A 14,708-nucleotide genomic window follows, 5' to 3' on the forward strand; every position below is an offset into this window, starting at 1 on the left:
GCAGATGAGACAAGGCCTGGGGTGGGCCCTGGGATGGCTGGGACACCGGACACTACAGGTGGTGTAGCACACAGGGACCGTGCTATGGGCCACGGGAAGCTGGGGACACCAGGAGGGCCACATATCTTTTCAGGTGGCCAGGGTGTCAAGAACAGTCTTGGGGGCCATGGACCCTCGGGAATCCCTGAAGCCTTGGGGGCTATGGGTTCTGTGAGGAAACCAGGTATCAGGGAATGGAAAGATGGTTCTGGGTTCCCAGGGTCTCCTGGGGACAGTGGGACTCCCAGTGGGAAGGGAGGGTCTGTAGACCAAGCGGGAGCTGTGGGGACCTCCAGGCTTCTTGATGGTAGGGGGACAGTGGGCGGTGAGGGTGGGTCTGGGGCAGCTGCTCTGGAGTCGGAAAAGGATTGGGACTTTAGTCAATCAGGCTTGGGGACAACAGGCAGGGGTAGAGTGGCTGGCCAGGGGGAAGAGACACCTCAGGAAGGTGGAGACTCCCTGGAAGGAGGGAGGGAAGCAGGTTCTGGGAGCGTGTCAGGAGCAGGGCAGGTGACAGAGAGCGATTCCACACCAGGGAGAGAGACCAAGTCAATGTCAGGACGGGACAGCGGGCAGGATACGAGCCACACTCGGCCTCCAGGCTGGGGAGACCAGGTTCGAGGCGGCTTCAGGGCTTCTAGCTCGCTGGGGGAGAATGATGCCATTTTCAGACAAGCCCAGGAGGGACAAAGAGCCTCCAAGGGCAGGGGCTCTGTGACAGGCCGAGAGGCTGCCGGTGAATGGCAAGGTCCATGCCCCTCGGAGAACAGAGGCTCGGGTTTTAGAAGGGGCGGGGCTGGTTTGACAGAGGGCTCCCGTGTCCATGGCAGAAGGAATTCCACTATGCGTGGAGATGGTGCCACTTCAAAACTGCAGGGACCCCAGGATAAATTAGATAGTCCCTTAGGCAGAAGGGACTTTGGAAGTGTATCAGGAGGAATCCAGGAGCCAGGTTTTCAACTCAAGGCAGGGCAAGGAGATCAAAGAGGGTCCCCCCAGGAGTGGGGATCCTTGGAGGCTAAGACTGACAAGCTCCAAGGATCTGGGGCCTCAGAGAAGTATGAAGGGCAGGGAAGGAAAGGCCCTGGCTGGTCAGGCAGGAAGCCTGGTCCCTACGGAAGCAAGTGTCAGCCACAGTTTAGGACTGAAGTTGGATCAGCCAAGAGAGGGCCTACAGAGAGGGCCAGAGGTTCGGGGCATTGGACTAGCAGTGAGGACAGAGGGTCTCTGAGAGAATCTTGGAGTGAAGATGGGAGGCAAGACCCCCACAGGCATCTTGACAGCAGGAGAGAAACCCAAGAGGGAAGGCCAGATGTCTGTGGCCAGGGACAAGATGCTACCCAGAGCCCCAGATCCAGATACAAGCCTGGCCCTGGCTCTTCTACGAAGGCCCGAGGTAGGTACTCCAGCTGTTGGCTCTCTTAGGGTGGAGCCAGAGGGTAAGGTCGCTGGATACTGGGGTGCCCACATGCTATTTCTACCTTCAGCATGGGAACTCATCCCTACCAGTGTCTCCATTTTCTAGAACCCCTTGCAAATTCAGGGAGGATCCTCTCCTTTTCCCTCCCCGGGGTTCCAAGCTGTGTGAAACTCAAACATCTGCTGGATATTAACTCTTGAAACCATTTGTCCAAAGTCCCTGCATATTAGCTTGCCTCTGTGATTCAGGATCCCCATCTGTGGTACTCGGGGGCGGGGAGATGCTCTTCATCTACCTTACACATCAGCCTAGGAAAACAGGAAGTTGGGCATTGGTTCTGGCTGAGTCCTGTGGGCAGGACCATGGAGGCTTCCCAGAATTCAATGCAAGCCAGGGCATAAGAGGCTGGGCTTTGGGGACTTTGTGTCTCTCTAGGCTCCATGGACCACTTCTCTCGGGGTCTGGTGGATACGGAGGTGCATCAGGGGGAAGCTGCCATACTTTCCTGTACCCTCACCAGTGACATGGGACCTGGCACCTGGTTCAAGGATGGAGTCAAGGTACTGATGCCTCACACCTCACACCTTCCCTTTCCTAACTGATGTGGGTGGGGGTGAGGGGCGTGGCGAAGCCAAGAAGTACAAGAGTCTAGGCAGAAGTTTTCACTCCTAATGTTTCTACTCTGGGAGACGTTTAAACAGCTGGAGTGTGGCGTATTCAAAATAAACATATTATGAATGTGTGACTCACTCCAAGTTTGACACAGCTTCGGCTGCCCTCCCCCAACCCCAAATGCTTCTCAGAAGAATTCCACTCACCCTTAAAGGCCTTGCACAAATACATCGTCTCGTCCTGACCAGCTGGGCTCACCGGTCTCCCAGAGCAGCCTCTCTGTGTCCCGTCAAGCTGTCACATCCAGCAGTACAGCACAGTGATGTCAGAGAGATCTGACTCCCCATCTCTGCTCCGCTGTCACGAGTTATGTGACCTCGGACAAGTCCCCCATCTATAAAATGGGACTTATAATAGCACGGATCTCAAAAGGCTCTTTTGGGCGTTAGTGGAGGCACTAGGTAGGCGCGGTGGCAAGCGGCCATGACTGTCTAGTTCATGGGGGCAGTTCTTAGGACCGAACTGGACAGGGTGGGAGTGGCTGTCTCCATGGTGATCATTGTCTCCAGCTCACTGCCCATGATGGGGTCATCTTTGAGCAAGATGGGCTCACACACAGACTGATCCTCACCCACGCGGAGGGCACCCAGGCTGGGAGATACACTTTTGTGGCCGGCAGACAGCACACAGAGGCCAGCCTGACCGTGCAAGGTGAGGCCCAGCCCTTCCCAGCCCTGTAGTCTCTGCATCGGGTGAAAATGTCCCTCTGCGGAAGCCCTGAATTCGCGACTTGTCTGCAGTCTTCTCAGACTTTTTATGAAGCCCACACAAGCCTTTCCCAACCTGATATCTCATCTCCTTCTTTACCAGGAAGTTCTTGGTGAGGTCTGACCCTGGTCCCTCCTGCTGCAGACTCAGCCCATTCCCTTTGCTAGTCCTCATGAGGTGGGGTAGGGGACTCCTTCTCCAGGCTCTTTCCGTGATTCCCAGGGCCCCAGGGCTCAGTCCTCGCTGAATCTTTTGCTCCGCTTTTTTCTCCAGATCCCCCCACCATTGCTCCAGATGTGACAGAGACACTGAGAGAGCCACTGGTGTTCAAAGCAGGGAAGCCCGTGACTCTGAAGATCCCTTTCCAGAGCCGCCTTCCTGTTCAGGCTGTCTGGAGGAAGGATGGGGAGGAGGTGGTGGGCAGCAACCGCAGGGACATCCAGGTGGCCCTGGGGGATGGCTACACACGGCTGTGCCTCCCCAGCGTGTGCAGGAAGGACAGTGGCCAGTACAGCGTTACCCTGAAGAGCGACGGAGGCTGCATGCAGGCTGAATTCACTCTGCACGTCATAGGTGCTGACCCTGTCTGTTCTCCCTCTAAGGCCCCAGGGCTTGTGGTTCCAGGCCCTCCCTGGTAGTTGGGACAGGCCTGGGGATGGACTTTGCTAACCTGCTTAACTACCATTTGCGCGATAGTTACGATTCAAACCCTACTTACCTACTTTCCTGTCCCCAGACCACCCAGGAAGAAGAGTTTAGATAAGCCAGGGCCAGACACAAGCTGGTGGGGGACCCTGTTGTGCCTCTGTGAGGTCCAGATTCTGGGGGAGACGCTCAACGGAATGGTGGCCTCCAGCTTGTAGCAGCAAAGTCAGATGGTGTATACCAGAGCGCTAAGCAGGAGCCCATGCTGGCCACTGAATGGGGCTGGCTGCAGGCTGGAAGTTCTGTGGTCTCTCCTAGGGCAGGACTGGGGAGGGAGAGACTTAGGGACACCAAGAGATGTTTGGAACCTCCCCATGAGCTGGCGCCTCACCTCAGCCCCTGGCTGTGTCAGGAGCCATGTGCATCCCTTTGCAGACTTAACCCACTGGAGAGGGGATAGGAACATGCCCTCCTCCAGCTTCTCTGATCCTTTCTCCTTCTGCTCCTCTCCATGGGTCCTCAGACAAGCCTCAGCCCCACAGGGACCCCTGGAGGTACAGGACTGCCGCAGAGCAGGTGTCTGTCTCCGCTGGCGGCCCCCGAGGGACGACGGCGGCCAGGCCATACAACACTACGTGGTGGAAAGGCGACAGGCTGGAAGGAGCACTTGGCTGAAGGTGGGCGAGCCCCCACCGGAGAGTACCAGCTTCACCGATGCCAGCGTGGAGCAGGGCCGGAAATATGCCTTCCGTGTGCGGACTGTGACCTCAGAGGGAGCCGGGGACGCCCTGGAGTCTGAGGAGGTGTTGGTGGCTCCTGAGGGTGAGGGGCCAGATGGCACATGGATAGAGGACGCCCCTGCCCTCTCTCTCTTGTGCCCAGAGTGCAGGCTGAGAGGTTGCCCGCTGTGCTTGGAGGCGGGAGGGTTTGAGGCCTCCACCACCGCTGACTGGCACCCTCCGCCTTCAGATCTCCCGGGCCCCCCTTCTGCCCCAGACATCTTATCAGCCTCCAGCCAGAGCATCACTCTGACATGGGCAGCACCACGGGGCCCCGGCAGCGCCCACATCTTGGGCTACCGGGTTGAGAAGCGCAAGAAGGGGAGCAACACCTGGGTGGCTGTGAACGAGCAGCCCGTGTCTGGTGAGTTGGCCTGAGGGCAGCTTCTCACCGACCCCCGTCCCAAGTTGCCTCAGAGCCCCTCCTGGCGACCGGATCCCTTGGCATTGCCAGTGCGCATCAGTTTAACATGGTTGCTTCTCAGCTGGGGCAGTTTTGTAGCTATAGGAGATATTTAGCCGCGTCTGGACCTAATTATGATGGTCGCAGCTGGGTGGAGAATATATATTCCTGACAACTTGTGTGACGAAGCCAAGGATGCTGCTGAACAACCTACCCCCACACCCCAGAGGATCGTCCAGAAAAGTCTATCAACAGAGCTGAGCTTGAGGACCCCTGGGGTAGGAGTCTCAGACTGGAAGCCAGGGGTTAAGCTGTCCTCTCTGGTCCCTCCACTTTAGGCCTTGGCCACGGGCAGCCCACTTTCTCTGTAGATCTCGGCTTCCTCACTGATAACGCAGATAGAAATGCCCTGACCTTCTTAGGTAGCATCCTAGAAGCTAGCTGCCTCCGGAGATAAGGAAGATCCTGGAAAAGACTAAGGATGGGACAGGTGCGAAGGAAGCTTCCAGGACACTGTGCATGTCTATGCTCTGCGAGTACCAAGACCGAGCTCGGAATAGATCATCAGGAGTCCTGTAATGGCCATGCCACTTAGGAGTTAAAGCCCCTTGGGGCCCATATCCTCACATCTCTAAAGTCCCCGTTTAGTATTTATGTATTAAAATTCTGAGGCAGCATGAATCGGACACAACAAAGTGACATCCAGATCATCCAGCAAGGTCGTGGCACAGACGGGATGGGGATGAAAGCATCCTGAGCGCTTCTCTTTTCTCCTTGGAAGCAACTCGGCCACACCTGGCTGGTGCGATGCAGGAGGGGTGTGTTAGACCCCAGGCTTGATCCTCTTCTGAATTTGGAGGTGCTGAGCTATGTCCTCATTTCCTGGTCCCGCCATGGGAGACTAATATGGGATGTGGCCTTCACAGAAAGGCGGTACACCGTGGCGGATCTGCGACAGGGCTGCCAGCATGAGTTCCGGGTTATCGCTGTGGCTCCCTCAGGCCCTGGAGAGCCTGGGCCTCCATCGGATGCTGTCTTCGCTCGAGATCCCATGAGTAAGTAAGACACCAATCCAGGATGTGGGTAAGGGATGTGCAAGGGATAGCTCGGAAACTGTGGGACAGAAGTTCACAGGTCAGAGGCAGTCCAGAGGGAGATGGTCAGGAGGGCTGGAAGTCAGAAAAACCACTAGGATAAGATGTGTCTTAAAGGGTCTAAACTGAAGTCAAATGGGTCCAGAGGCCAGGCATGAGAATTTCCCAAGATCACGTTATCCACTCTTTGGCCTCTGGGAAGGTCAGTCTCGATGTTAGCCCAGCAGTATTACCCATCCACTAGTAGGTAGTCTCATCCCTGGAGACCAGGTGGCTTTAGTTTTCTACCCGATTCATGCTATCCATCACTTGCAAAAGGGCCAGCATTGCTCCAGGAACTAGGTGCCCCCACCCCAGCCTCTGTCATTGGCAGACAGACAGCCTAGGCCAGCATTCACCTGTCTGTGGTCTCATCAGCAAGAAGATGTCAAGAAACATTTTCTGGAAAACAGAAACAGCAGAAGGTCCGGCATTAAAGATAGGTATGACCCGAGCTCTCACATGTCCATGCCTCCCAAGAAAGACACTTGTCTGACATTGATTCAAACCCCTCAGATTCAAGTAGAGAAAGACCCTTCTCATGGAACGCTGTTAAAAGCTTCACTCCAAGGCATAGAGTTTAGAAGATGTTCCTCTGTGCACCTCGCACAAGCCTGCTGGGGACAGGCCTCGAGGCAGCAGGACACTGGAGGCACCTGTGCCGTCAGCTGTGTGACGACTGTTTGTACAGCTCCAATAACAATAGAAAATTCTACAAGTCTACAAGGGATGGGAGGTGGGGAGGGGGAGCTCGCCTATGTGTCCTTTCCTTGCACATAGACCAAATCTATCCTGCTTCACTACTGATCACTGGCTCTCTCATTAGTGATGGGGAAGGGAGGAAGCAGGATGTTCAGTGTCTGAAGCAGCCGCAGCAGTTGACTGTGACTGTATCCTCTAGACTGACTGTGAGCAAAGCCTGTAGACTGGAAATGTCACTTGGGAACTTTCCTGCAGCATCTCAGGCCATATGTAGTGACACACACCTGCAAGTCTAGCACGGAGGAGCTGAAGAGGAGACACATATTTTAGATAGACAGACAGACACATGCATGCATGCATACATACATACATACGTAGATAGATAGATAGGTAGAAAGAAAAGAAGAGAGGGAGGAAGGAAGGGAGGGAGAGAGGAAGAACATCTTAGGTGTCACCTCAGAACTCCCGAATTAGATCTGTGTTTTTAATGAAGCCCCTCAATGATTTGAGTACAAATTCAAGGCTGAGAAGCACTCCCCTAGACCACTGGTTTTAAACATCACCACATTTAGAAATACCAGTGATCCCTTACCAATCCTGGTACCTTCGCTGCACCCCAGATTAAATGAACAGACTTTGGGGCTGGTATCTTCCAGAAAGAATGTTGAATGGGCAGCTAGCCCTGACAGCCAGACCACCACCCTGAAGTGTTACATTCAAGCCACACATGCCACGCCGTTTGCCTGTCCCAGGGTCCCCATGGGTAGGTGGAGCTGCTGCTGTTCCCATCTAACAAATGAAGAACGAGAAATCCTTGCTTAGTTGTTCCCAACTGAGAGTTATAATTCTTACAGACATAGAACTCCAGTCTCCAGACACAATGGAGCACAAAAGATTATCAATTGAAAAATACCAGCTTTCAAGGATTACAGGGTAGTTAGGGGCTGGCAAGTTGGCGGGTGAGTAGAGGAGGTGACTAGACTCACACGCACAGCTGGGGTACAATACCAATTCTAGGTAGGTTCCGAGGAAACCCCTAAGTGAAAGAAATCCCAAGTCCCTGGCAGCAAGACTCCCCCGGGGAAACTAACACATTCCTGAAATTTCCATGGTGTTGGCCAGGACCTCCAGGACCTGTTCGGGATCTCCGGGTTACAGACAGACACATCGAACACCAGCATCACCCTGAGCTGGAGGAGGCCGGACACCCAGGATAACGATGAAGCCCACGGGTTCATTGTGGAGTTGTGTGGCTCACACAGCCTTCAGTGGAGCCCATGCCACGTGGGCACTGTGCCAGGCACCACCTTCACAGCCAAGGGGCTTCGGCCCCAAGAAGGCTACCTCGTGCGGGTGACAGCGGTCAATGATGGGGGCCACGGCCCCGCCACTTCCCTAGACTCACTGGTCCATGCCGCGCCTGCTACCGGTGAGTGTCACCTCCTTCCCCACCCTGAGTGCTATAGCCCCTTCCCGAGAGGCACCGCTCTGCGGCCACCGGCTGCCTTCTTAACCGAGGGATGGCGTCAAGGACTGAGCTAAGTGGACCCCTCTTAGGAACGCTTTCTTGTGACAGCTCCTGTCCTACATAGTTCGTACTTTTAATCCCCAGTCTGCAGAGATGGAAGCAAAGGTCCAAGACGCTTTGCCCAAGATATCACCATTATGATGACCCAAGACTAGGCTTTAAAACAAGCGACTCCAAGGCACGGGCGCTGCTTAGTTGGGGACGGCACACGCCCAAGCTCCCTGTTATTGCAGGGTGGATTGTGTTTCCCTTCGGGCCTTAACTGCTAGAAGCAAATCCTCTGTCTTTGTGAGCTGTACCAACTCGCTCTGGCTGTCGCAGAGGCGGTAAGGAGCCGGTTACAATGAAAAGCACAGAGCTCCTGAGTCCAGAATCTTAGACTCTTGTCCTGGCTCTGTCCCTAACTTGGTGTGAGCAGGAAGGTCACACTGTGACTCGGGCTAATGGTACTCTCACCCTCAAACAAAAATGTAGTTGTCCCCGGGATCCTTGCTCTAGACTAACCTTCACCTTCCCTGGTGGCAGCCTTGACCCTCTCAAAGGACGGTCCCTGTCAGCTCCGGGCGATTCCCCCCAGGGTACCCTTCCAAGCTCTCTCCATCACACCATTACACTGGCTCAGCCTTCTACCTGTATGCTGGGCGACCTGAGGCTGGATGCCAACTGTGGAGGGAGGTGACAAGCTGTCTTGTGTGTTCTAGTCTGTCCCAAGTTCCTCATGGGCTACAGCACAAAGGATTCGCTGATGGTCAGGGTTGGAGACAGCATTCGAGTTCCGGTCTCGTTTGAAGTGAGTATACCCGGGAGGGTGTGTGCTGGGGCATGGGGGCCCCAGAGCAACCAGGAAACCAGACAGTCTTGGGGTATTCTTTCTTCCTCATTCATCTTTAGCCCTAGCCACAGACTTGGGCTTGCCTCAGAAATCAGGCCCAGTGTGAAGTGGGTAGGCAGGAAAATGGTTCTTGAAGCCACAGCTGGCATCTGGCTTCTTGGGCGCCATTCTACTTTCCTGTGCAGGGCACACACCCTCTAGTGGTAGCTTTTAATACTGCACCTCCAAGTTAGAGCACTCCATTTTCTTAGTCTGGGAACTGAGGGAACCCACAGAGTGGATAACCATTTTTGCCTCTAGAATATATTTTTGTGCAAGCACATGATGTGAGTTTTGCTCAGGATGATTCTCTAAGCCAATATCAATGCCGCCTGCCTCTATGTACAGTAACTAATGAAATGGTTAAAAACACAGACAACAACATCAGTCACTAGTTTGGCTCCGGACAACATCTTCCCCCCTCTGTGTTTGAACTTGCTCGTCTCTCAAATGGTATTGAGAGTTCTCCCATTTCTCCCCTGAGCTGACCAAAAGGCTGAGAACGTGATAGCAGTAAGTAACCTGGGCCTGTTCTCTGTGTTTTCCATGTGTTGTTAAGGCCTGAATCCTCGGAACACTCCCGCGGATAAATTAGCATTCTCCGAGTGCCCGGTACAGGGGCCCCACAGGCAGTTGGTAGCATCCTCATCCTGTAGCTGGAGGGACTTGGGTCCTAGGCCTGACTGACGCGTAAGATCCTGATCCCTCTATGAGATCAGACATACACCCTGGAGAAATCTGACCTTGTCTCCCTGAAGTTTGGCCCTTGAGACAAAGGGCTGGCAGCTCTTGCCAGGAGTATGCAGATCTCAGGGGGGAGGGGGGAGCAAGCCTGGCCCCCAAGGACTGAAAGCGCAGGCCAGCTCCCTGGGAGGATTTCTCTAGAGCGCTGGCTCCTTGTGCAGACCTCGGTGGCTGCCTCTCCTACTCTCACTTTAAGCTGTCTCCCCTAATGTTCCCACAATGCCTCTCTAATGCTCTCCGACCTCAAGGCTCACCACCCTGCCTCTGGTATAAGGTATCGTCCCTCCTAACGCTTTCCCGCCATAAGGCTCGATCATGCCCCCGTGTGATGGCGAGGGTCCCTCTCCTAATTAAGCTCATGCCGAAGGGCAATTTCATGTCAGCTCCTTTCCTAAACCTGCCACTCTTCTGTCCTCGACAGTCGTCACAGTTCTAGGCTAGGCTGCGTAGTCTACCTCCTACGGCCTTTCTCTCTATTGCAGGAATTTCCAAGTCATCCCCTAGCTTGCCTTGGGCACCAGGGAGGGGGATACCCTTTCCCGATTAGTCTCTCCTCACTTCCACCCAGTATCCCACGCGAATCCAGAGCCAGCTGTACTGTCCTGGGAACATCTAACCGCGGCAGCACCCTCAGAGTGAAATCTATGGGTCTGCATGGCTGTGGGGTTGAGGATCAGCTCAGTACCACTGAGTCTCCCGGCCACACCTCCCTTCCTATTCCATCATCCCACCATACCTCCCGGGCAACCCCACACTTTACCACCTCCCGCATAGCCTATTCCTAACCAGGTGCTTGTTCACCTCCAAGTGCTCTCAGGTGCATCCCCTTCCCCTTCTGCCTAGAATCCTCTTCCTGCCCTTCTACATTAGGCCCAGCTTACATGCTTTTACTTTTACAAGATTTCCTCCATGAAGAACAATAATGGGGAGGAGGGAAGGGATCATGAAGGACGGGAAGCTAGAGAGTTAATGGCCTTAAGGAAAGAAAGAAAATAGCATGTTCTCTCTCTCTCTCTCTCTCTCTCTCTCTCTCTCTCTCTCTCTCTCTCTCTCGTGTGTGTGTGTGTGTGTGTGTGTGTGTGTGTGTGTGAGAGAGAGAGAGAGAGAGAGAGAGGGAGGGAGGGAGGAGAGGGAGGGAGGGAGGGAGAGAGAGAGAGAGAGAGAGAGAGAGAGAGAGAGAGAGAGAGAGAGAGAATGTGTGATATGAAAGCAGAAAGAGGCCTCTATCAGGAAGATGCGGTGATATATATGCAATAAAACATCACAATGAAACCTACTATTTTATATGCTAACTAAATAATTTATTTGCACAGACACCTTTAAAAATAAAGGAACTTCCCCTTCTCAACGTGTCTTCACTCTTGTTTCTCAGGCTACCCCCATGCCTGAGGTGACCTGGCTGAAAGATGGCTTGCCCTTGCCCAAAAGAAGCGTGACCACCGTGAAGGACGGCCTCACCCAGCTTCTGATTCCTGCAGCTAGCCTCTCGGACCGTGGCCGATACACCGTGATGCTGAGACACCCACAGGGGAAGGAAGCCGTCTACAGCTTCTCCATCCGTGTGGCAGGTGAGGCCGGCTGGGCTGTGGCCTCTCACCAAGGTGTGAGGGCTGCCTCTGTCCTGGGTACAGGTCACCGTCCTGAGTAGGCATGGTGACCACACTGTTGACCCAATGTGCCTGAAGGGCACAGCAAGCAGAGCAGGAGAGTCCTGGAAAGCCCCCACTGTTCTGACCCGTGAACTTGGTGACACCCCGCCCTCACGTCTTCCCTGTTCTGCTTTTGGAGTTCAAGAGCAAATGCAGTTCTCACCACTGCGTCGCTGAAGGAGCCCACGGGAAGAACTACCCATGACCCTTGTGCAGGTTGAGGGTGTCTCTTCCCTGGAGTGGCTCTCACTTCCCAGCAGTGCTGAGTATTCAGGAATGCCTAACAGGAGGCATCTGTGATTTGAGTTTATGAAAACTCCAACTTAGGTCCATGTCCTCTCATTTTATCTTTTTTAAAAAAATGTGAGTTAATGAGTATTTTTATGGAAGTCGTCTGGGATGGTGAGTACTTATATTTCTTGGTCTTGGAAGACTAAGGCAGAATCCAAAGTTAAGGCTAGACTGGGTTACAGTGGGTGAAACCCTGCATAAAAGGGGAAAAAAGAGAGAGATTTTCCACCTTATAAAGATAATTGTACGCCCAGACCTGGCTCCCCCTGGCCCTTCACCTGCCTGGCAGCACTGCATTCTGCAGGATCCCCCAGAAAGCTTGGGGGCCCGGAGGAGACTGAGCAGAATTTCTGTGACTCCTCTGCAGCATGCCCTTCTCTGCTCTCTCTGGTAGCATGCCCACAGGCACCAGGATCCATCTACCTGCGGGAGAATGTGCCTGGGACAGTGACGGTCCAATGGGAACCCTCCCCGGACGAGGCTCAGGGCATCCCCTTGCACTATACGGTGCTGATGCGTTCCTCATCTCATGGATCCTGGCATGAAGTGGCTGACCGCGTCCACACCAACCACTTCACCTTCCTGGGGGTCCTCCCTGGCCATGAGTACCACTTCCGGGTGCTGGCCAAGAATGAGCTGGGGGCCAGCAAGCCTTCAGACACCAGCCAACCCTGGTGTATCCCCAGGCAGAGAGGTAAGGATCCTCTGAAGAGGGAGGAGCTTAGCTGTCTGCTGCTATGCTTAGGGTAGTGGGCTGTGTGGAATGGGAGCACTTCCATCTACTCAGACATGTAGGGTTCCTCCCACCGCCCTCAGTGCCCACCTATATGGGTGCCCACTGCCTTGGATTCAGGATGGGCCCCACCTCAATAGGCAGAAAGAGTCAGGCTGCGGGTATTGGAATGTCTAGAGGCCTTTGGGTGAATTCTCAAAAAGAACAGTGAGTGGTAAGTTAAAAATGGAAGTTATGCCGGGCGGTGGTGGCGCACGCCTTTAACCCCAGCACTCGGGAGGCAGAGCCAGGCAGATCTCTGTGAGTTCGAGGCCAGCCTGGACTACAAAGTGGGTTCCGGGAAAGGCGCAAAACTACACAGAGAAACCCTGTCTTGAAAAACAAAAGAGAGAAATCTGAAAAAAAAAATCACAAAAAAAGAGAGAGATCTGAAAAATGGAAGTTATTATTTCTCTAAAATAAGCATATTTTAAAAACCAAATAAGTGTAGATATTTAAAGAGGTTACTAGAAAAATAAGATTACAGAACTAGCCGAATCATTTCACCTCTCTAAAATACAAAAATGTCTAGAAAGTTCTGCACTGAAATGTCAGTTGCAGTCATGTATAGGTACGTTCTGGTTTGTAAAAAAAAAAAAAAAAAAAAAAAAAATTACAAGTTTTTAATAGTCTTAAAAATCAAAACATAATTTTAGGAATAAGATAAAAATAATGTCGGGTTGTGCAGATGAGACGGGGGGGGGGGGGGGGGAGGCCCAGCTGGCAGGCCTCTAGCAGGACCATGGACTCTTCTGACTCCTAACCATCCTTCCTTCTGCCCCGGATTTCACCACAGAGAGGTTCACCGTGAAGACGCCAATATACCGGGAACCCAACCTGAGCCAGAAGCCCCGCTTCCTGGTGGGTCTGCGGACCCACCTTCTGCCCCAGGGCTGCGAGTGCCGCATGACCTGCGCTGTGCAGGGCTCACCCCGGCCCCAGGTCACCTGGTTCAGGAACGACCAGAGCTTGGACAGAAACCCTGCGCTGTACAGCACTGACGTGCTGAGTGTGTGCTCCCTCGTCATCCCCAGTGTGTCCCTGAAGGACAGCGGCGAGTACAAGGCTGTGGCCAGGAACCCCCTGGGTCAGGCTGTCAGCACGGCCACCCTCATTGTCACAGGTAATGATGGCTGCCCTGGCAGGGGACCGCGTGGGCAGGGGACCAGAAAGGAGAGCCAGAGGAGCAGCCTATGACTTCAGGGGCCCTCGGGGGCCTGTCTTCTCCACATGACTCAGCTGGTATATCATGAGACTTGGGGTTCTCCCTGCCTCTAGGAGTATTCTAGTATGTATTCAATCTGACCTTCCCAGAACCTGTTGGGGTTTGATTTGCCCATTTGTAAAATAAGACACTGGCTGCTTTAGGGGCCTGTACTACCCACCTAAGTGTCCCTATGTGACCTGGCACATGCCTCAGGATGGAACTTAAGATATTTGCTCTCCGTGTCCTTTTATCTTTGTGCTGCATAGGAGTTTTTAAAGACCATGCTGAGTCTTTAATCAAGGCAAATGTGCTCCTTTGAGCAAGGCAAATATGTACCAATGAGAAAATTCTTGGGTGGCACTGGATCAGCCTGTACCCAGTATTTCAGTCTTCACAATAGGACAGGTATGGGAGGGCCCACTGCCCCTTGAAGGTCATCTGAAATGTCCCATGTCTTGCAGAATACAACTCCTAGCCCCACTTGGCCTGGAATCCTAGCCTAGCCCCACCCCACAGCCATGAGATGGATGGGAACTCTCTGAAGCTTTACCCCTGATGCCCACACTGGCCAAGGGAGCCAGCCCAGAATGACAGTGGATGTTCCTCTGCGAGACAGGAACAAGAGGGCTCTGGTCAGATGTGACCAGAAGCGCTGAAATCATTGAAGAAGTAGAATAAGGGTGAAGGATGTGGTCTTAAGCTGAATCATGGCTCAGGGTGACCCTGGTGCTGTGGGTGTCTTTGTTCTCCACATCTGGATGAAGCTCCAGAGAGAATGATCCACAGGGGTGGCAGCTGAGCCCACTGTGACCACAGGAGAAAAGTCATGGAGGGCAGAGGACCTGGGTGAAGGCATCAAGGATATGTGTGTGGGGAATCCCTGTACTTCATTAAAACAGCAGGCTAAGAAAGGCGGACTCTTTGCAGAGTAACTTGGGACTGGTGGGTTGGAGGGAGGAACCCAAAGCGAAGGCCTCTGAGTGGAGGATGGGTGGGGCTCTGGATCCCAGGGATCAGAATAGTGCTCACCTGCAGCAGGGCAGAAAAGCCAAGTTAGGTGAGAGGGTCTATGAAACCGAGGCTCCTTTTTCCTGATCCGTATCTCCCACAGGCCACTGTCCTGCAAAAAAAAAAAAAAAAAAAAA

The 14,708-nt window shown here is 53.6% G+C and overlaps 1 protein-coding gene across 1 annotated transcript in view; it reads left to right on the top strand.

Moving 5' to 3' along the window:
* Igfn1 (immunoglobulin like and fibronectin type III domain containing 1) overlaps positions 1–14,474 on the top strand; it is a 28,517-nt gene extending 14,043 nt beyond the window's left edge. Inside the window, 14 exon segments of the mRNA XM_037211044.1 lie at positions 1,321–1,435; positions 1,895–2,019; positions 2,641–2,782; positions 3,113–3,412; positions 3,920–4,306; positions 4,454–4,627; positions 5,593–5,721; positions 7,624–7,664; positions 7,666–7,930; positions 8,731–8,819; positions 11,017–11,212; positions 11,979–12,278; positions 13,153–13,479; positions 14,025–14,474. Of these exon segments, the coding sequence (XP_037066939.1) occupies positions 1,321–1,435; positions 1,895–2,019; positions 2,641–2,782; positions 3,113–3,412; positions 3,920–4,306; positions 4,454–4,627; positions 5,593–5,721; positions 7,624–7,664; positions 7,666–7,930; positions 8,731–8,819; positions 11,017–11,212; positions 11,979–12,278; positions 13,153–13,479; positions 14,025–14,038 (2,604 nt within the window). The 3' untranslated portion in view covers positions 14,039–14,474.
* Positions 14,475–14,708: the final 234 nt, after the last annotated feature.

Source organism: Peromyscus leucopus, chromosome 15, assembly GCF_004664715.2.
Source record: "Peromyscus leucopus breed LL Stock chromosome 15, UCI_PerLeu_2.1, whole genome shotgun sequence".
In the NCBI taxonomy this organism is placed as follows: Eukaryota; Metazoa; Chordata; class Mammalia; order Rodentia; family Cricetidae; genus Peromyscus; species Peromyscus leucopus.